The 20,718-nt window shown below is 50.4% G+C and overlaps 3 protein-coding genes across 9 annotated transcripts in view; 2 read left to right on the top strand and 1 right to left on the bottom strand.

Annotated features, from left to right (window-relative positions):
- Positions 1-20: 20 nt before the first annotated feature.
- On the bottom strand, positions 21-6,078 carry METTL23 (methyltransferase 23, arginine; the record flags this gene model as incomplete). 3 transcript variants are annotated; one of them, XM_082678532.1, is made up of 5 exons in its annotated part: positions 21-490; positions 650-734; positions 818-1,055; positions 1,840-1,944; positions 5,719-6,078. In XM_082678532.1, 4 exons carry the CDS (start codon positions 1,921-1,923, stop codon positions 325-327), a joined length of 573 nt encoding a protein of 190 aa, XP_082534658.1. In that variant the 3' UTR covers positions 21-324. The 3 variants fall into 3 exon arrangements, with proteins under 3 accessions (XP_082534658.1, XP_082534659.1, XP_082534660.1); XM_082678533.1 differs by lacking the exon at positions 1,840-1,944 and having other exon boundaries at positions 5,719-5,779; XM_082678534.1 differs by lacking the exon at positions 5,719-6,078 and having other exon boundaries at positions 1,857-1,928.
- Positions 6,079-6,203: 125 nt separating this feature from the next.
- On the top strand, positions 6,204-12,034 carry JMJD6 (jumonji domain containing 6, arginine demethylase and lysine hydroxylase). 3 transcript variants are annotated; one of them, XR_014298349.1, is made up of 7 exons: positions 6,204-6,607; positions 7,122-7,510; positions 7,964-8,250; positions 9,135-9,270; positions 9,738-9,831; positions 10,536-10,674; positions 11,460-11,597. XR_014298349.1 is itself a non-coding variant. In XM_082679490.1 (7 exons), exons 1-7 carry the CDS (start codon positions 6,479-6,481, stop codon positions 11,589-11,591), a joined length of 1,263 nt encoding a protein of 420 aa, XP_082535616.1. In that variant the 5' UTR covers positions 6,204-6,478; the 3' UTR covers positions 11,592-12,034. The 3 variants fall into 3 exon arrangements, 2 of the variants coding, with proteins under 2 accessions (XP_082535616.1, XP_082535615.1); XM_082679490.1 differs by having other exon boundaries at positions 9,135-9,232; positions 9,743-9,831; positions 11,460-12,034; XM_082679489.1 differs by lacking the exon at positions 9,738-9,831 and having other exon boundaries at positions 11,460-12,034.
- A 5,977-nt stretch (positions 12,035-18,011) lies between these two features.
- Positions 18,012-20,718, top strand: part of MXRA7 (matrix remodeling associated 7) — a gene marked incomplete at its 5' end in the record, with an annotated part of 29,832 nt that continues 27,125 nt past the window's right edge. For all 3 annotated transcript variants that reach the window (XM_082679159.1, XM_082679161.1, XM_082679160.1), the window contains one exon: positions 18,012-18,338. In XM_082679159.1, coding sequence (XP_082535285.1) covers positions 18,012-18,338 — 327 coding nt within the window. The remainder of the gene's footprint in view (positions 18,339-20,718) is intronic.

Genomic DNA, 20,718 nt, shown 5'->3' with positions numbered 1-20,718 from the left:
CCCCTAAGTTATAAAGTGGAAATGCCAGTTAAGTACCTACTGTCCTCAGTGTTCTAAGGTAGCACTTTGTTAAGGTTCTGAGCCCTCTTCTCATAACCTAATTTATGCCCTATTTTAATGACTTAGGGACAATCGAAGTTCTTTTTCTTATAGGAGTTTTAATTTTTGTTGTAATGGTTATGTGACCCATCACAATCTAAAGTCAACCAATCTGACCATCTTCAGATCCACTGTACTCAAGCTGAAGTGGTCTGAGTCACACAGTTGGCTTGCCAGGTTGCTAATCAGTATTGACATTGTCCCAAAACAGCTTTTAGGTATAATTCAGAGACTGTCCTTTGCAAAGGAAATGACCAGCATTTCAACAGTATGTCTTCCTGGAAGGGCAGATTCTGCTATATCTTCTTTGTCTGCACCAAAAGACTCCAGAGGAATGTGGACACATTTCATGTCCCACTTGTAGAGCAAAGCTTCAAGTGACCAGTCAGCACTGAAAAAAATAAATTATTTTTAAAAAACCAAGCTTTTCCTGTTTTGCTTTAGATATATTCTCATTATATCCTTAAACTACACACTGAATGAGTAGACTAGTAAGGCTTGGGTTAACTTTTAATAAAATTGGGAGTAAAGCAGGATTGTTCAGGCTTACCTTCTTACCTGGTAAGTAGACCACAGTTGGACCTTGGGGTTCTTCTGCATCAAAAAGTAAACTGTAGTTAAAATGTCTTCAAAGTCTGGGAAGAGGAAACTTCTTAATAGACTTTAATTCCATTGTATCTCTGACTAAATTTACTACAGAGAAGAGCAAAAAGTTTACCTTCTGGTTCAAAGAACACATCGGATGCAAGAATAATGTCTTGCGGTGGTAGATCCAGAAGATCCTGAGATACATGACCCCATGTGAGTCCCACAACATGCACCTGAGGCAGGTTATTCATTTGGCAGCTTTGCCGACAGATCTCTAGACAGTGAGGCAGCTCTGAACTGTCTGACAGTATTACTTCAGCACCGCACTTTGCAGCCATAATTCCTGGAAGGCTCACTCCAGCTCCAATCTAATGACAAGGTTAAAGGTTATGCTTAGAACTGCAAAGAATTAATGGATCTTGGCAAATGATTTCTCATTTCATGCTTGCATTGGTCAATGTGTAAAGATAGTTTGCCATATCTATAAAACATGCCATAATTTAACAGTGCTTTACTATATGGCGCTTCCTCCAGATTTGTCATGGCAGTTCTAATTGGGTCAAAGGAGTTACAGCCCATTTCAACATTTTAAAGGGCCCTCGATTCTGACAACCCTTAAACAGGAGTTTGAACTGTGAGGGTCTGTGATCTATATAAATATCACTATTTGCATCAGTTGAAACACACGCTTCCTGTTTGAGGATGGGCATAGAGATTCCCGACCTTTACCAAATTGCTGACAATCATCACTACTTTGGGCCAGAAGTAAGCACCAAATGCCTTCATTTCAGTTACATGGTTTTGCAAAAGTTAAGAGATGTTCTTAAGCTTCTGTATTTAGTCTTTGGGTTTAAGCATAGTATTTCTGCTGTAAGCCTTCAGCAGTTGAGCCAGATGGAGTGGTGAGAAAGCATGGGATACATTTTAAGACTAAAAGGCTAGACAGTAAATGTTAGTGTTTGTGGACCACATATGGTCTCTGGTGCATACTTTCTTTTTAAACACTTCTAAAAACATTCTTAGCTCACCTGCCTCACAAGCTGGCCAGATCATCCCTGACTTAAAAAATACCTAACAAAACCCAATAACCAGCATATAGACTTAAATTGGAAAATAATCTAGGATTTTCGCAAACCTCAAGGGCACTTGTACCTCTAAGACAGCCTTTCCTGGCAGAGATCCTCTGTGAAACCACAGGTACTGGGCCAGGACCACAGCACAGGGCCAAACATACATTCCATATTGAAGATGCAGGACCTGAAAAGAATTTTTTTGTATGCCATAAATAACTCATGCTGGAAGTCAGAATATTTATACAGGGCTTCCCTGGTGGCGCAGTGGTTAAGAATCCGCCTGCCAGGGCAGGGGACACGGGTTCGAGCCCTGGTCCAGGAAGATCCCACATGCTGTGGAGCAACTAAGCCTGTGCACCACAACTACTGAGCCTGCGTGCTGCAACTACTGAAGCCCACAAGCCTAGAGCCCGTGCTCCGCAACAAGAAGTCACCGCAATGAGAAGCCCGAGCACTGCAACAAAGAGTAGCCCCCACTTGCCGCAACTAGAGAAAGCCCGCGCGCAGCAATGAAGACCCAATGCGGCCAAAAATAAATTTGTTTTTTAAAAAAGAATATTTATACAGCAATTACTGAGCGCTTGGTACTGGCATCCATTACAAAAACAACAGTTCCCTCTCTCCAGTTTGCATCCTATGGTGGGGGGAGCGTCGGGATATAAAATTGCAATACCATGTGATAGGCATTCTTCATACCTTCACTTACTCAACAAGAGTTTATCCAGGGCCTGAGTGGCTTAGTGCCTATTATAGGCTGAGGATGTAACTCTCTTGGAATATGAACTACATACACATATATTTATCTCCTACTGGGGAGAGACAAGCAACAAGTAAGCAAGTGGATATTTTTGGTTGCAACAAGCACAATACAACAGGGTAATGTGAGAGAAATGGGAGTGGGCAGTGACCACAAGGGGTCTGCTCGAGATGGGGAGAGAATGATTCAGGCAAAGGCCCTGAAGCAGGAACTGAAAAACCTCTCACTGGGCACAGAGAGCCCTGGCAGTGTGGGCCTGAAGGCTGGAGGCAGGGCTGCGCAGTACAAGCACAGGTCAGAGGCAAGGCAGAGGCCAGACTTGTGAGGTCTTGTAGGCCACGGGAAGCTTTGCTTTTATTTAAGTGCAGTGAGAAGATAACTGGAGGATTTTAAGCACAGGCATAACCTGGTAATGCGAAGGAGGAACAGTGGTGTTCTAGGATGACATCCTAGAAGAGGTTTGAGTTAGAGCTGAATCCTGCAGTTAGGAAGGTAGGCAACTTACAAAGCCTTTGGGGAGGCACTGAATGATGAGAGCATGGTATTTAGGGAGGCAAGGTAACATAGCCCAGGACTCCGGAACGAGCCTGCCTGAGTTCAAACTTGAGATCTATAATTTACTAGCTGTGTGACCTCACTCAAGTTATTTAACCTGTCTGTGCTTCAGTTTCCTCAACTGCAAAATACTATCTTCATAGAAAGGTTAGGAAGATTCGATGAAAACTACCTAGTACAAAGTAAGTATACAAAGTTAGCGATTGCTAAACTGCAAAATCGCAAGACTTTGTTTGCTAGAGCAAAGGGTGCCCCTCCTGGGGGGGTAGGAAAGGAGGCTGAAGAGGTAAAAATATCAAAGGTGAAGGAACTGAAGTTCTGAACCTAATCATTCAATACACTCAACAAAAATACTGGCGCCTAAAATATGCTAGGCATGATTAAAATGCCTGCCCTGGTGGATTTTACCCAGGAGTACAATGAAGGATTTCTGACCTGAGGAGTGAGTTATGCAGATTTAGGTGTTAAAAAAAAAAAAAAAAAGTGTATCTGTTTTCACAAGGCCTATCTTCACCCACTCCCTAAATTTGGGAAGAAATCCAAAGGAGGTCGGGAGGGCTTTCCTGGCGGTCCAGTGGTTAAGACTCCACATTTCCACTGCAAGGGGCACGGGTTGGATCCTTGGTCGGGGAACTAAGATCTCATACACCGCGTGGCGCAGCCAAAAAAAATCCAAAGGGGTATTTCAACGTGCAGGCATTTAGAAACTGCCAGAAATGGGTTCCACTCCAGCCTTCAACTCCTTTTAAGCTGTTTCTCATTTAAACTGCTACTGCCAATACCTACACCACCAGCTGCTGTTACACATGAAAAGATGCTCAACATCATTAATCATTAGAGAAATGCAAATCAAAACTACAATGAGGTATCACCTCACACTGGTCAGAATGGCCATAATCAAAAAATCTACAAACAATAAATGCTGGAGAGGGTATGAACAAAAGGGAACCCTCTTGCACTTTTGGTGGGAATGTAAATTGATAGAGCCACCATGGAGAACAGTATAAGGAGGTTCCTTAAAAAGGAGGTTCCTTAAAAAACTAAAAACAGAACACTACCATATGACCCTGCAATCCCACTACTGGGCATATACATACCCTGAGAAAACCATAATTCAAAAAGAGTCACGTACCACAATGTTCATTGCAGCACTATTTACAATGGCCAGGACATGGAATCAACCTAAGTGTCCATCAACAGATAAATGGATAAAGAAGATGTGGCACATATATACAATGGAATATTACTCAGCCATAAAAAGAAATGAAATTGAGTTATTTGTAGTGAGGTGGATAGACCTAGAGTCTGTCATATAGAGTGAAGTAAGTCAGAAAGAGAAAAACAAATACCGTATGCTAACACATATATATGGAATCTAAGAAAAAAAAAGAAAAAAGGTCATGAAGAACCTAGGGGCAAGACAGGAACAAAGACACAGACCTACTAGAGAATGTACTTGAGGATATGGGGAGAGGGTATATATGGGGGTATATGTATAACTGATTCACTTTGTTACAAAGCAGAAACTAACACACCATTGTAAAGCAATTATACTCCAATAAAGATGTAAAAAAAAAAAAGTTATGTACCACAATGTTCATTGCAGCACTACTTACAATAGCCAGGACATGGAAGCAACCTAAGTGTCCATCGACAGATGAATGGATAAAAAAGATGTGGCACATATATACAATGGAATATTACTCAGCCATAAAAAGAAATGGAGTTATCTGTAGTGAGGTGGATGGACCTAGAGTATGTCATACAGAGTGAAGTAAGTCAGAAAGAGAAAAACAAATACCTTATGCTAACACATATATATGGAATCTAAAAAGAAAAAGAAAAAGGTTCTGATGAACCTAGGGACAGGACAGGAATAAAGCCACAGATGTAGAGAATGGACTTGAGGACACGGGGAGGGGTAAGGGTAAGCTGGGACGAAGTGAGAGAATAGCATTGTCATATATACACTACCAAATGTAAAATAGCTAGCTAGTAGTAAGCAGCCGCATAGCACACGAAGGTCAGCTCTGTGCTTTGCGACCACCTAGAGGAGAGGGAAAAGGAGGGTGGGAGGGAGACGCAAGAGGGAGGGGTATGGGGATATACGTATGCACATAGCTGATTCACTTTGTTATACAGCAGAAGCTAACACAACATTGTAAAGCAAGTAAACTCCAACAAAGATGTTTAAAAAAATGAAACACTGCAACGTGAAAGTGCTTTGAAAAACTGGAGGTATATAAAATATAATTGCTCTTGAGAGAGTTCGGGGTCAGCCATGAGCTGAAAGGAAGCAATGCCAGCCTGAGAAACTTTATTTGGTTAGTGAGGGTTGGAAATCTCTTCCCCCCGCCCCCAGAAACTGAATTAAGAAGCCCTTCAACAAGATCAAAAAAATATTAGGTGTCAAGAATGCCACTTTTCTGGCAAGAAATATTAGGTATGGAAAGGTCTCCTTCCTAGCAGGGTCTTCAAATTTCTTACTGAAGGACATTTAATCTGCCAAACGGCTTCGTACCAAACCGTTTCGCTCTGTGGTCCAGCCTAAGGCGGGAAGCCGCGGACCCCCCTCCCTATAGCCCCTGGTCGGCCGAGAACCGCTCCAGCCCCAATGCGCTTCCCGGCGGGTGCCTCCGCACGCACCTGCGGGACGTGGACCTCCAGCACGGCCCCCTCAGCTCCCAGGCCCGGCTCCTCCGAGAACCGAAAACGCTTGGCCCGGACCACATGCCCTCGGAGACCACGCTCGGTCGGAGGGGAGTCGGTGGCCCCCGGGCAGGCCGGGAGCAGGGGAGGGCGCCGGGTCGCCAGGCTGCCAAGCTGCACGCTCGAGTGCTCTCAGACCGGCTCGGGCCGTCTCCCCAGCGCCACGTCGGGTCGCTACTACCCGACGGCAAAAGGGGGTAAGCACCCCTCGGGCGACGAAATGGCCACGTGGCGAGAACAGACCCGAAACCCGGCCAACGAGACACAGAAGACAGGAGGCCCCTACGCTGAGGTTGACGGAAGCCAGCCACGAAAGAACTGCTGGCTGCCGGAAGTGACGCGAACCGCAAGGAGGTGCGGGAGAGGCGGGGCCGCAGCAAGGTGGTGCCTCGAGCGTCTTGACCTTCCCAACATGGCGGAGACCTGGCGTGTGTGAGGGCGGACCCCAGAGGCTCGGAGGCCAATGGCTTATCGCAAGAGGCCGTAGCGGGCGGGGAAGACGGCCGACGCAGGCCCAACCCGAGGCTCGGGAGGTGGTTAGGGAGTGAATTTTCTGGAAGGCGACTTTAAAGGCGCCGGGCTGGAGCGAAGGACGTTTTGGTGCCGCCGCCGCCGCCCGGGTCGGAGAGGGGACGCACTGGTGGCAGGAAGCGAGCTGCGCCAGGGTCGTCGCGGAACCAGCTGGTGACCCTGCAGGATGAACCACAAGAGCAAGAAGCGGATCCGCGAGGCCAAGCGGAGTGCGCGGCCGGAGCTGAAGGACTCGCTGGACTGGATCCGGCACAACTACTACGAGAGCTTCTCGCTGAACCCGGCAGCCGTGGCGGTGAGCGGGCCGCGATCGCGGGCCGGGCGGGGCACGGGCATCCCCGGGAGCTACGCACCTCTACCGGGGCCGGGGTCCGCGACCAGCACGGCCCCTGGAGTTACGATGGGCTCGCCCGCACCCCGCGGAGGTCGAGGTCATCGGGGCCCAGATCCCAGGGTGGGCCTCCTTCTATGCGCCGCAAACGCGCCTGCCGAGGCAGCTGGAGTCCCACGCCCCTGACGCCCTTCACGAGGCCTGTCACCCCTGCATCCCTTTGGGCGGCGGGGCCCTAGGGACCCCGGCTGTCAAAAGCCACGAGTGGAAGACGCGAAGCCCCCCTTCCCTGATGCGGTGGCGCTCGGTGCGCAGTGCCCGAACACACGCAGGTCCTTTTCCCTCCCTAAGAGGAGCCGGAAATAGAATCTGGCTCCTTGGGTATGTGATTGCTAATTGGCCTTGGGGGACACCCTTAACTGCCGCCGGACTTTTTTTTTTTTTCTTTAATGCGATAGGTCTTTTCTGATTCCTTCAGGACAATGTGGAAAGGGCAGACGCCTTACAGTTGTCGGTGGGTGAATTTGTGGAACGTTACGAAAGACCGTACAAGCCCGTGGTTCTGCTGAATGCCCAAGAGGGCTGGTCCGCGCAGGAGAAATGGACTCTGGAGCGCCTCAAAAGGAAATACCGGAACCAGAAATTCAAGTGTGGTGAGGATAACGACGGCTATTCCGTGAAGATGAAGATGAAATACTACATCGAGTACATGGAGAGCACCCGAGATGACAGCCCCCTTTACATCTTTGACAGCAGCTATGGGGAACACCCCAAAAGAAGGAAACTTTTGGAAGACTACAAGGTGCCCAAGTTCTTCACCGATGACCTTTTCCAGTATGCGGGGGAGAAGCGCAGGCCCCCTTACAGGTAAATACTGGGCAGTGGTGTGGTTATAATCTTGTCTACAGCAGCAGGAGCAGCTGAGCTCAGTCAGCTAATCTGTTTCCAAAACAGTGAGTGGTTCTCTCTTGGCTGCACTTGGCACTTACTTAGAGGGCTTCTGGTGTCTGCCCAGGGCCTCCTGTCTGGGCATCAGGATTTCTGAAAGCTCCCCAGGTGATTCAAACGTGCAACCAAAGTTGAACCAGTGATCTCTAAGGGATGTTTTAGTAGTTCAAGTCCAGCAGTAAGACATGTTGGTGATTTTTCCTTTTTCTGTTAGGGGTCAGTCCATGCACAATTTCCTCAGCGTTTCTGCGTACCAGAATGTGTGTAGTCTTTGAAATAACGATAACATGTTGGTGTAAAATTAAAGCTTCTTTTGTGGTGTGTACGTGTGGTCAAATTGCACTTCATATCTTGGATGTTTCCATCCTTTAGGTGGTTTGTGATGGGGCCACCACGCTCTGGAACCGGAATTCACATCGACCCCCTGGGAACCAGTGCCTGGAATGCCTTAGTCCAGGGCCACAAGCGCTGGTGCCTGTTCCCTACCAGCACCCCCAGGGAACTCATCAAGGTGACCCGAGAAGAAGGAGGGAACCAGCAAGATGAAGCTATTACTTGGTTTAATATCATCTATCCCCGGACACAGCTTCCAACCTGGCCACCCGAATTCAAACCCCTGGAAATCTTACAAAAACCAGGAGAGACTGTCTTTGTACCAGGTACAGATGAACTGAAAGTACATTCTTTGAATTCAGTAATTTGTAATTTTGGAACACAACTATATAGGGAGAGTCAAAGAAATCCCTCTGCACGCTGACTCTGGGTGAACTGACTGGTTCCCGCCTCTGACCGTGATGTGTTGCTGTGTGGTCACATGCTCAGGGGGGCTGCTGTCCACGTTTCTTGTAACCTGAATGTATAATGACTGTTGATAAACTTCCTGTATGTAGAGAGCCTATTCATTTTTATTCCTAGTAGATACTTAGTGTCTTTGTTTATTGAATATGTTCAGGGACTTGTGCTTAATTTCTATAAATGGGGTTTTTGATCAGTGTAGCACTGGGTGGATTGAGTCAGGAAAGAGTGACTTAGGAGCCAAGAGGCAGGAAATCCTACACCTGAAAACTACACTTTGTTTTGATAGGTTGAGTGTGGGAAGTAAGGGTGTTCAAGATGGGCATCCTCCATCTAGAAACTGAAGAACTTGCTCCCTTTACAGTTCTGGTCACAGCTTTGGATTAACAGGGCTTGACACGTTTACTCTGTAAAAGGGCCAGAGAACAGATATTTTAGGCACTGCAGGCTGGGTAGTCTCTGTTGTAACTGCTCAGCTCCGCCCAAGTGGCAGGAAAGCAGCCACGTACAATCCATAAACGAACAGGTGCAGCCACGCTCCAGGAAAACTTAACCCAAACAGGTCGTTGGTGAGCGCTGCCCTCAGGAGGAGCATTTGCCTCTCTGGGTCCTGTGTCTCTAAAGTTGTCCCTTGTGGACAGGAGTCCCCAGGTTCTGAAGTTTGTGTTGTTTGTTATGTGAAGTTTATGTCATGGCGCGATCGCGTGTAGAACCAATCCTGTTTAACTGTTTACTTGTTGGATTTCAGGAGGCTGGTGGCACGTTGTCCTCAACCTTGACACCACCATTGCCATCACCCAGAATTTTGCCAGCAGCACCAACTTCCCTGTTGTGTGGCACAAGACGGTAAGAGGGAGGCCAAAGTTATCGAGGAAATGGTATCGGTGAGAGCCTTTTTTTTTTCTTATTTTTGCTTTGTTCCAACTTCTACCCCAGAGATAAAATGGAAAGAGTCCACTGGTGTCTTAACATGTGCTGATTTTAGACGGGCCTGGGAAAAGCTGGGGCCGCAGAACCTCACGGGGAGAGGAGAGTGGGTCCAAGGTCAGGGCTAGTTCTCAGGATATTTGCCAGCCTTGAGGTGACAGGGTAAGACTGCATGTTTGATTGAAGCCACTCGGTCAAAACATGGTCACAATTGGGATTGTTCCTCGTTTTCTGTTTTGTTTCTGGTTTGGTTTGGTCTGGTTTCCCAAAGCTAGCACTAGCAAAGGAAGCCGTTTTGTTTGGGTTTTATTTTGGTTATTTCTTTTTCTTACCACAAAGCATTATTCCCATTTAAACTTATGACCTTCAGTTCTTGTGAGCGAGGTGACTGCCCTGGAGACTTAGCTCCTCTGTTTATCCACAGAACAGATACAGCACGGGCAGCGGCAGTGCAAGCCACCCCCAGCCACCCCGTGCCACTGTGTCCCAACCCTGACCTGGAGGGACCAGCTCTCGGGGTAAGAGAGGGATTCTGGCTTGTTCAGTGCTCAGCCTCCCTGCTGAGAGGGCCAGCAAGGGTGGTGGCTTTGTTCTCCCCAGACTCTCGGGCATCTGAGGCCCACTGACTGTCCCGCAGGCCGCCGCGTGCTGCCGTTTGGTCACGCTGAAGGCCGTCCTGAACAGCAGGTCTTTTGTCCCTGGCTGCAGTGGCCGCCAGAATAGGTTCCAAGGGGAGGGCTGCCTGCTGCCCCGACAGTCCCGTTCAGCTTCAGCTTCCAGCGAGGGGGGACCCTCTCTGTTGCTTGATACTTCTTGTCTCTTACAAACCAATGTAACCAAGCCCAGCTCCCATCGTTAAGTACTGTGCTGTGGAAAGGAGAGGTTAACAAACAACAGCTAGGAAAGGTTCAGGAAAAACGACGAGCGAGAGAGATTGTTTCTCCCGAGGGGAAAACTAAGACTAACTCGAGGAAGATTTGCCTCATGTCTCAGCAGCACGTCTGTCTTGTCTGCACAGCGGGTAGCGAGTTGTGTGTGGCTAGTTTTCCTTTCAGGAAAGCCTGAGCAGCATGGGGGGTTTCGTCCCCAGCCTGTGGATCCGCGTGTCCTCAGCACCGTACAGGCGCGTCTAGGAGAGACAGGGCTCAGCTCTGAGTCTGGGGTACTGCGTGTGGGCGTCGCCGCCTGTCCCAGCACTGAGGACCCGGGTCTTGTCTCTCAGGATCTTGAGGCAGGAGCACCCTGAGTTGGCGGTGCTGGCTGACTCCGTCGACCTGCAGGAGTCCACGGGGATCGCCTCCGACAGCTCCAGCGACTCGTCCAGCTCCTCCAGCTCCAGCTCGTCCGACTCGGACTCAGAGGTGAGTCCATGCTCGCGGCCCAGGCCTCCGGGGCTGGTCGCCCTGAAAACCAACTGTGACCTTCCCACCTCCTACCCGGGAGGGAGGACGCTGGGAACGTGTTTCGCTTTCTTCCAAGAACTGCAGCTGCCCACGTTCTCGCCGTGGGGTGAATTTTGCCCATTTTACAGCTGTGCACGTACTAGTGAATCGTTACAATCATCTCTAGAGGTGAGAGGAGTGTCTGGGGATTCTGTAAATGACCCGGGATCACACAGCTAGCGGACACTGGTGTCGGGATTCCACCTCCAAGAGTTCTCCAAACTCAAAGCCCACGTTAGGAATCTCCCCCGTGGATAGTAAATTATAAGCCTAGAAACTCAGCAAATTCAGTCACCTTGTTTAAGCTAACACAACACTGGGTAAGAGCATCGGTGCTTTTAGCAGATGAAATGCCTGTCTCATGACTGTGTGATCCACTGATCCTGCCTCCTCTCTGGAGGAGGCCGTGTGTTTTATGAGTGTTAAGTGCTGTGCAGTGAAACTCCACGATGCCATCGCAAAGTGCTGGCTCTCACACAGTCTTAGAGGTGGATCTTGATTTCAAACAAACACCCCTTCTGTTAGAGAACACTGGAGGGACCCTTGGGGTCTGAGGAGACGGATATCCCGACTGTGTCCTAAATGGCCCTTTTGCCTCAGGGAGGCGTGGACAGTATCGTGCTGTCTCCTGAGGGCCGAGGTTCGTTTAGCGAAGAACTGGGCTGTATCCGACCGAACCCCTGTTTTTCTCCTCCCGTGTCCAGTGCGAGTCCGGCTCTGAAGGCGAGGGGACGATGCACCGCAGGAAGAAGAGGAGGACGTGCAGCGCAGTGGGAAACGGGGACACCACCTCCCAGGACGACTGTGTGAGCAAAGAGCGCAGCTCCTCCAGGTGACCGCGCGTGGCTGTCGTCTGTGTGCAAGGACGTGCCTGCAGCCTGCGGCAGGGCCCTGGGGGGCAGCCTTGTGGATCCTGCAGACCTGGGAGGGCCAGCGAAAGCCAGAGAATGAGGATGCTCTGGGAGTGGGAGTCCAGTCACTTAGCATTTGCTACAGTAGCTTTTTTCTCCGCTACCTATGCAAGTGAACGTGGCTTGTTTTATGCATAAGGGCGAGAATCTACGTGGATGGTGCCAAGGGAACCCTTTACATTATTTAATAATAAAAGTTAAATTCATTTTATATCTTGGGAACTTTTTTCCTGGAGAATACCAGAGTATCCCCTTGTTGCTCTTCTTGTCATGATCTTGGGAGAAGATAGTGTTTCCGCTGGTGGGTGCCCTTGATGGGGAAGTCATAGTTACCGCAGTAAAGGAAGAGGTTGCTGAGAAGTTACCCCATATCTTCTGAAGAGCCTGAGGCGTGGCCTCCTGCTTTTTCTCCCAGTTTGCCACTGCTGCTTTGAGCGCTTGCAGATTCCTCATAAAATCTTAATCATGTCTCCAGTGGGTTTTGGTTTTTGTTTTAAACCCTATAGGATCTAAATAAATTAAAACTTGAGATAAAAATCCATAAGCTAATCTTTTTGCAAGCACCTGCTCTGGTGCTGGGCACACGACAGGCTCCCACTGAAGCTTGGTGACTCTGCGTGCATCCAGGGTCTTTAAACCCCAGAACCCTGTTGTCCATGTGCTGCTAGTTGAAGTGTCAACTATAGGTAGCATTAAGAGGTGAGGTTTTGGACTTCCCTGGCGGTCCAGTGGTTAAGACTCCGAGCTTCCAATGCAGGGGGCACGAGTTCGATCCCTGGTTGGGGAACTTCCGCATGCCGCCCGACAAGGCCCACCAAAAAAAAAAAAAAAGACGTGAGGTTTCAGGGAAGATAGTGAAATACTGAAGCCTGTGGGATTCTGTCTACAGTCCCTGACTGCTGCAGCTGACATTCCTGTTATGTTCTTTGTATCTCCAGGCAGCCTAGCGCTTGCTTAAATGTGATGAACAGGACCTACGTTCCTTTCTGTCGTCTTTTCCTCATTCTCTGGGGTCTGGCTGGAATTCCGTGGGGGAAATTCGGGTGTCTTAATCAAGTGGATTTATCAGACTAGATGGTGCATTTCTCAACCCGAGTTGTCCTTTTCCCAGGCATACTTAGATTTCTCTTCTTGCTTTTTTAAGTTTTTTCTATATTGTAGACTTATATCTGTCCTTGGGGTGTGACTTTGTAAGAAAAGTTTTTAGAGAAAGCCCTGCCATTACATCAACCTGGGGTCCTGGGGGTCCTGCTTTTAACATATCCTTCCAGCTTTGCCGCAGCTGTGCTGTCTACATGCTGATTACAGGCAGTTGTACTTTCCTTGGCAGGATTAGGGACACTTGTGGAGGCCGTGCTCACCCCTGAGCAGAAGCTCTCCCTGAAGTGGCTCCCACGTGAGCTGTTGGCGGCCACCCAACTCAGTTTTCCTGTCTTCTGCTCCTACCTTCTCCTTTGTCTTCTTTGAATTTGGATAATCCTCTCTGGCCCAAGCTCCCGTCTCCGGTCAAATGCTGTTTTTTTCTGCTTACTGAGACTAGATTGTCAAGAAGTTAAAAAACTCTGCATGCTTAGTGAAGCACCGAAGGCCTCCGTGATGTCGCGTGAGAAGGTGCTGTGCTTCTCCTTTAAAACCAAGCTGGTCGACCGCAAGGCTGGAGGGTTGTGATCCTTTGAATGCCTTGTTGCATCTGTTGCCTCGCCGGTGTTGGTGAGGGACTCCCGCCGTCCACGTGGCCGGCTGCACGCAAGCGGAGACGCCGAGAGTGGTGAGCGGTGAGTTCTGTGTGAAGCGATTACGTGTAAGAAGGACCACGAGTGTGCCGCCTTCCTGTGTGCCGTCATCCGTCCAGAAACGCATTCGGTGGCAGTAACCCGGCCACTCACCACTGCCTAGTGCTATCTTAGGATTCGTTACTTTTTCTCCACAATGAGAGAGGCTGTTAGAGTCCAGGGATAATTTTGTCATCACAGAACTTAAATTATAAACAGGACCAAGTTCTTAAAAGATTTGTCGCCATCATTCCCACCACGTGATCCATAAGTCAGAAGCTCTCACTCTGTAAGAGGGTTCATGATAGTGTCCCCACTTCTTGGACCTGCAGACATTAGGTGGGGATCGTGTTACGTGCTGGGAATAAATGCAGAGGCGGTGCCTCTGGCCTTTGGGATCTGTTTAGGCTTCTAACTAACTCTGGTAGGGACTGCCCAGCGGGTTCCATCTCCTGCCCTGTCAGTTCACCTGCTCGCCTTCATCTGTCCCTAAATTCACCCTAAGAGGGGGTTGTTGAGGGCGTGCCCCTGTGAAAAGCATTTTCTGGGCTGGAATGAGGAAGGGAAGGGCACCGGTAGCTTGGGGCCGAGGAGCTTCACTGGTGCAGAGGTGTGTGGGCAGGTGGCTGGAGCTGTATGGTGTCTCTCAAAAGCCTCCCTTCAAGCGGGTGTGATCAGGGAACTCGTGGTCGCTTCTTCGCCACATGTTCCATGTTTGATAGACCAGTTATCACTTCCTGACTCTCTGGGTTGGTCGTGTGGCTTTTACTCTAGAAGGCTGGTCCCCTGTTTTGTCTTCGTCCAGTTTTCTGCATTCTGAAATGCCAACCAGAACACGCGTCTGGGTTGGATGGAACGTCTGCTCGCTTCCTAACGTCGCTCTACCTGCCACTCCCCCTCCTGGCCCTCTGGCTCCAGTGTCTGTGGTTGTGAGCAGATCCAAACCCTGAGAGATTTTATTCATATTTGAATGGCATTCCTCCTCGTTTTTAAAAAACTTTTCTTGACATCTTCAAAATGCTTTTTTCCTTTTCCCAGTGTTGCTACCGGGCTGTCACACTCACTCCCTTTCCTCTAAAATCCATACCAACTGTGCCTCCCTCCACTTCAGTTTAAAGGATGAAACCACCAAACAGGCTTCTTGCCACCAGGGGGCGTGGTGGGATGCATTTGCAGCAGCAGGGATGGTAAAGTGGAAGTTTGGTTTGAGAGACTAGCCACCCAGTTTTACTTCCCCAGATGCCAAAAGTGATTCCTGTTTGAAAAACAATACCCAGATATAAGGGATCCAGCCCATCTGACAGGCCCGCAGTCACCTCTCCTGAAAGTGCCTGGGTAGCACGGATTACATTTGGGTCTTGCCACCCCACACGAATGACTGTGGGACACTCTTTCGTTGTCTTAACCAGGCCAGAGATTCAGAAGCCCCCCTTTTACTGTCACTGTGGGCCAGGCAAACACACCACTGTGGAAGCAAAGCAGGGCTGAGGTGGGGAAACAGAAAGCAGTGGAGTGTGGCTGGGTGATCACGGTGAGGTAGGAAGCAGGAACCAAGGGTCCATCTGTTCTAAAGTTAACCTTTTCTACCCACCTGGCGTGAGCTACTCCTTTGAGTGGTGTCAAGGATAGTAAGAAGAAAGATACAACATTAAACTATTTTTAGAGATTATTTTCTGAGACGACAGCAGATCTTAAAACCGACAAGCTGGGTCCTGGAAGAAAGGATCCGGACTAATAACTACTGTAGAGGAGGAGTGGGGTGGGCGAGACAAGAGCGGGGGACGCAGGACATCAGGAGGGCTCTGGGTCTTTGGGGATGAGGGAGGTGCCAAAGGCTTTACCATCAGCCCAAGGTGGTCAGTGCTGCACACAGGGGCCTCTGGGGTCAGTAGTGCTGTTGTGTTGAGGGTGATGCCTTTGAGGGGAGAGCCACCAAAAGCAGGGACATTATTCACGTTTTGCTCTCGCTTGCAGATGCCCATTTGTTAATTATTAAAACACACAACAAATGTTTCAGCACCAGGCACTATTCTAGGTGCTATAGACGCCACAGTGATGAACGCAGCTCCCTGACCTCGTGGAGCTTCACAGACAGTGAAGTTGGCTGTTGTTCACAAGGGCCACGGGTCGGAGTGGGTAGAGCCGTGCACGTCCATCTCCGTGACCAGAAAAGCAAGTTCAGTCCTTACTAAATGCAAGTTTATGAGATCTTCATAAAAGAACATAATTATAATTATAGCTGTATTTTTAACTTAGGACGCAGCTTCTTTGTGAATCAGCTAAAGGTATTTAAACAGAGGATCAGCAAGAAGGTTGCTGGTGCAAGTGCTTTACACATTTATTAGAGTTTCCGCCTTGATAGGCGTTAGGACTCCAGAAAAGAGTGTGGGGTGGAACCGGGGTTTTGCAGTAAGTGTTGTAGAAACCACTGTCTAGGAAGTAGGCGTATGAGCACGCAGCTGTAGGTTTCTTGAACTGTATGTAGCATTTCCACAAATAAGTCGTTCCTGCTGTGTACTGGGTCCCACTGATGGTTCCATGTGGAGTCTGGTTTCTCCTCATACTCCACCCCTCCCCGGCTTCTGTCGTGATGTTACACGGATGTTACATTGTATGCAGCAAAACTGCAGAGGTGGCTCTCAACTTTGTCTCATGATTCAAGTTCAAAAACTTGGAGCACCTGGCCCCATCCTCTGCTCTCCCGGGAGCAGGAGAACTGGCCCCGCCTGCCTGCTGTCTCCGTGGGGACTGGACACTACAAAGGAACTGGGACTGTCTGCTGAGAGCCTGGTGCCTCCTCCGGGGTCACGCAGAGCACCCTGAGCGCCTCCTAGTTCTGCTTGGGTCTTACCCGTGGGGTCTGCCACCAAATGCCGGTGGGGCCGCAACTGGATTGGCATTTTTAACTTTTCACTGGGATGAAACTTGTTCATCATTTTAAATAAAGCAACTTGATTTGGGGTTGGGTTGTTTGCATTGTCTTGTCCTTGTTTTCATTCTTACTCATCTGAAAGTCAATAAAGTGTACTGAGTTTGTCTGTACAATAGGACCTCTTAGATATACACTTGATCTTGAACAGCTCAGGGTTTAGGGGTAACAACCCTCCCTACACACAGTGGAAAATTCAAGAAAAACATATAGTCAGCCCTCTGTATCTGTGGTTCTGGTTTCTGCAGCCAGCCTCGGATTGTGTAGTACCACAGTATGCGTTTATTGAAAATAACCCGCATCTAAGTGGACCCATGCACTTCAAACCCATGTTGTTCAAGGATCAACTGTATATTTTAAAACAAGGTGGACAGGTGACAAAAATAAGGCCCAAACACTTTGGCTGAAAGTGCCCCCTGGTCAAAAGCCAGTAGCCAAGAGATAAACCTCGCTCCACATTTTATAGCTGTGGGGCATTTTTCATCAACTGCGACTAAAATTCCTTTTGCGTGTCCCCCCAGTACTATGTGATGCAGCAGGATTAAGCTCACCCTGTGTGGCGCAGCCAAAGAAAAAAGAAGCAATAAGCAGTTCTTCAAAAAAAAAAAAAAGAGGCACTCACTCCTTCCAGCATCTTGGCTTACATCAGATATCACTGTACGTTTTCTAAAAACGTATTAAATGCATCCTAAACAAAAACCGGAACCCTGGTTTTTCAGTATTAGGCCTGTGTTTGGCATGATACCTTACAAACTTTGTCCACCCCTTGTTTTTTAAAAATAACTAGAGCAGGGTTTGGGAGTGGTAGGAAATGAAGTTTTCGGTTACAGTGCATTTGTCTCCAGCATACACTGTTAAGTGACAGAGCCCTGGAAGGGTCTGGAGAAACAAAAACAGTAGGCTGCTTTTCCCTCATTCCACCCTCCGACATTCCAGAGTTATGAGAAAAAGAAAGACAGTAGGGGAAATAGAGTTGACCCACGGCACCTGGTGCTGAATTCCTGAAGCCCGTCTTTGGGGGCAGCCTCCATACCCTGAGGCCTGTGTGGAAGGCCGCTGGGTCCAGACCGGGAAGGGGCCTTCACCGGCCAGCACCTAGAAACGTCCTCTTTGTGAAAACGTATCAAAGCAACCCCAAGGAGTAAAAGCAGCTGGTGACGTGTCTATAAAGTGGCTAAAAGTAAGCAGAGTTGGTGTTTTCATTGTCTTACAGGCAGTCCAGAGCTACCGTCTAGTGAACCCTCCTGTCTTTACTGGGCCCTTAGCATCCCCCAGCTAGCAATTCCAAAGTGCTCTAAGATGACCTGCTCGGGTCTAAAATGATGATGCCCAAAGGGCCCCGGAGTACTGGGTATTTCAAACTGCTTTTCAAAAGGATCCTAAGCCCAAAGCGTCGGGCCCGCCCAGGCAGGGAGGGCTTGGCCCTTCTCGGGCCTCAGGAGCACTTCCCAAGGGGCCAGGGCTCTGGTCCCCAGCAGCTTGAGTCACCCCCACCCCACCCCCACCCCCACCCCGGGTCCTGGGAGGTCGGGGGCGGGCAGGGGGCGGGGCGCGGCGGGGGCTCCGCCCCGAGGCGGGGCGCGGCGCGGCGCGGCACGCTCCCTCGGGGTCCCAGCGGGCGGGCACTCGAGCGGCCGCAGCGCGATGGAGGCGCCGGCGGAGCTGCTGGCCGCGCTGCCCGCGCTGGCCACCGCGCTGGCGCTGCTGCTTGCCTGGCTGCTGGTGAGGCGCGGGGCGGCCGCGAGCCCCGACCCCCCGGAGCCCGCGCCCCCGGAGTCCGCGACCCCGGCCGAGGCCAGCGGGACGCCCACGCCGCTCGGCCCCTGCGCTGCGGAGCCGGCAGCCGCGCCCGAGGGGCCGGGGGAACCCAAGCCGCCAGACGAGCCCACGCCGCCGGACGAGTCCGCGCCGCCGGAAGAGTCCGCGGCGGCGCCGGCGGAGGCGGAGGAGCAGGCCGCCGAGGAGAGGCAGGTACGGACCCGCCCTCCCGGGCTCCCCTTCCCACTCTGGGGCCAGGCTCCCCCTGGCGCCCCCGGCAGAGCCGAGAACCTGGCCCCCAGTCTTGAGCTGGGCTGCCTCAGGGAGGGCAGGAGCCCGCGGACGGCAGGAAGGGAAGGTCCCGGCGTGCAGATTCAACGCCCTCCCCCCCGAAGTGTCGCCGAGCCTGTCGGAGTTGTGTTTTGTCGCCTGGCTGGCTTTCCTCTTCTTGACCTCTCCTCCCCCGTCACGGGTCATACCCCACTCCCCACCCCTCAACCTCCAGCCCACGGGTTCCCAAATCCACGTGCATGTGGCTTGTTTCAAGGGCTGCAATGACAGTTGTCTTGATGGTGGAAAATATAATACTTAAAGAAAAGAAAGAAAAAAAGGAAAGCTGCCTTTTCTTTTTAGGCTAATTTGAAATCCAGATTCCTGAGTCATTTATGTGTGAAACCCATTGGGTGGGACTGAAAGAAAGGCACCGGACAATTGCAATCCTTTTTATTGCCGTTTCCAAACTGCACGGTGCTTTGCACACTCCCCCAGGGGCTGCAGATCAGTCGGGCCAGGGTGCAGTGAGGAAGCAGGATAAGGCCCTCCTGCGGCACAGCTGAGACCCCCCAAAGCCGCCCTCCTGCTTCTGCAGTCCAGCAGCTCTGTCCTGACCCCGCGGCCGCCGTCTTGCTTCAGGATATCCAGATGGGCGTCTGATGGCTTGTGGGTACTCCTCTGCCCAGACCGATACACTTTTTCCAATGTATCTCTTTAGATTGGAAGCCTAGTTGCCAGGCGCCTTCCCAGGACTTCAGCACCCTTGGCCCTTCCAGGCCACCAGCAAGGGTCCAGAGCCTGATCAGAAGGCCTTGTTCTGACTCCTGAGGTCCCTTTCTTGGAAGGGAGGATGGCCAGGACGGTCAAAACTGTGAGCAAGCTGCTTTGGTGCGTTGTGAGCACGTCTGCAGCGCCCACTCTGAATTTTGCTGGACACAATGGTTTATACTGGAGAGAATCCTTGCAGGGAGGAGGAGGCAGCGAGGCTGGGCGGAGGCATTTCTCTTTGCTGAGTAATTGTTCCAGACCCCCTGTGAGCAGGCGCTTTGCTTGACAAGAGGGTGACTAATTGTGTCATTAGTGTGTATTCTGACCAGGCTGAGGAGAGCTGCTGTATTCATCCCAGGGAGCACCGAGGCCCTGTGGTTCTTGCTGACCTCACCTGTGGTGATGGCAGGTGGGGTTTGGATGTGTGCTGATGTGTTAGGCTTGCTCCCATATTTAGGATTCTCTTGGGAACAGGGGAGGTATAGGGGCTGTTCCCAGGCTGCCACTTGCTCTCAGTCAGCCCTGCTCCTAGAGTTAACACAGTGGCCCCTTTTCACCCAGAGGCAGCTTCTGGACTGAAGTTTAAAATGTTCTGTAGGGGGCTTCCCTGGTGGCACAGTGGCTAAGAATCCGCCTGCCAATGCAGGGGACACGGGTTCGAGCCCTGGTTCGGGAAGATCCCACATGCTGCGGAGCAGCTAAGCCCGTGCACCACAACTACTGAGCCTGTGCTCTAGAGCCCATGCCCCACAAGAGAAGCCACTGCAATGAGAAGCCCGTGGGTACTGCAACAAAGAGTAGCCTCTGCTCGCCGAAACTAGAGAAAGCCCGCGCGCAGCAACGAAGACCCAATGCAGCCAAAAATAAAACAATAAATTTAAAAAAAAAAAAAAAATGTTCTGTAGGGAATTCCCTGGCGGTCCAGTGGTTAAGACTCCACGCTCCCACTGCAGGGGGCCCAGGTTCGATCCCTGGTCGGGGAACTAAAATCCCGCATGCCACATGTCGCGGCCAAAAATAAATGAATAAATAAATAAAATGTCCTTTAGTGGTGCTCAGTCATCTCGATCCTCTGGGTTACAGCACTTCTGAAAGAACTTTCTACAAGGCCTCTAGGCTCTCAGCAGTATGATATCTATGTAAGGGGTTTAGTGGTTCTTTAAAAAGCAGGCCTGGTTTGCCTCTGGCTGGGAGAAGGCAGGTCCTGTGAGGGCGAGTGGGGGCTTCGAAGGACAAGGCACCTTACAGAGGCTAGTGTGGTGGACACAGCCTCGGAGCTGGTGTGCTGCCAGAGCAGATGACCATGACAGTTGAGGCTTGTGCGTCCCTCCTTCCTCTCCACGGCCTGTCCTGACGTGATCCACCCAACGGGAGAATTAAGTTTAAGTCCACTTCCTCCTTTGGAGGTCTCGCCCTTCCCTTTTGGGTTCAGGTCTCCAGCCCTCTCTGAGCTAGCAAGCCCACGTCGACTCCAGCTGTGCACAAGGCCCTGGGCCAGGTGCTGGGGGACACAAATATCCACTGTTACCCACTCCCCCGCCTTCCCGGTGGT

Source organism: Grampus griseus (genome assembly GCF_964374135.1).
Source record: "Grampus griseus genome assembly, chromosome: 20".
NCBI classification, from domain to species: Eukaryota; Metazoa; Chordata; class Mammalia; order Artiodactyla; family Delphinidae; genus Grampus; species Grampus griseus.
The sequence above is the reverse complement of the archived record's forward strand: the minus strand, read 5'-3'. Positions and strand labels throughout refer to the sequence as shown.

Excerpts from the sequence above, each read along its gene's own strand:
- JMJD6 (XM_082679490.1), top strand. The coding sequence starts at position 6,479 with ATGAACCACAAGAGCAAGAAGCGGATCCGCGAGGCCAAGCGGAGTGCG. Across the intron at positions 6,608-7,121 it reads TGAACCCGGCAGCCGTGGCG|GACAATGTGGAAAGGGCAGA; the intron begins GTGAGCGGGCCG and ends TGATTCCTTCAG. Across the intron at positions 9,832-10,535 it reads TGGAGGGACCAGCTCTCGGG|GATCTTGAGGCAGGAGCACC; the intron begins GTAAGAGAGGGA and ends CTTGTCTCTCAG.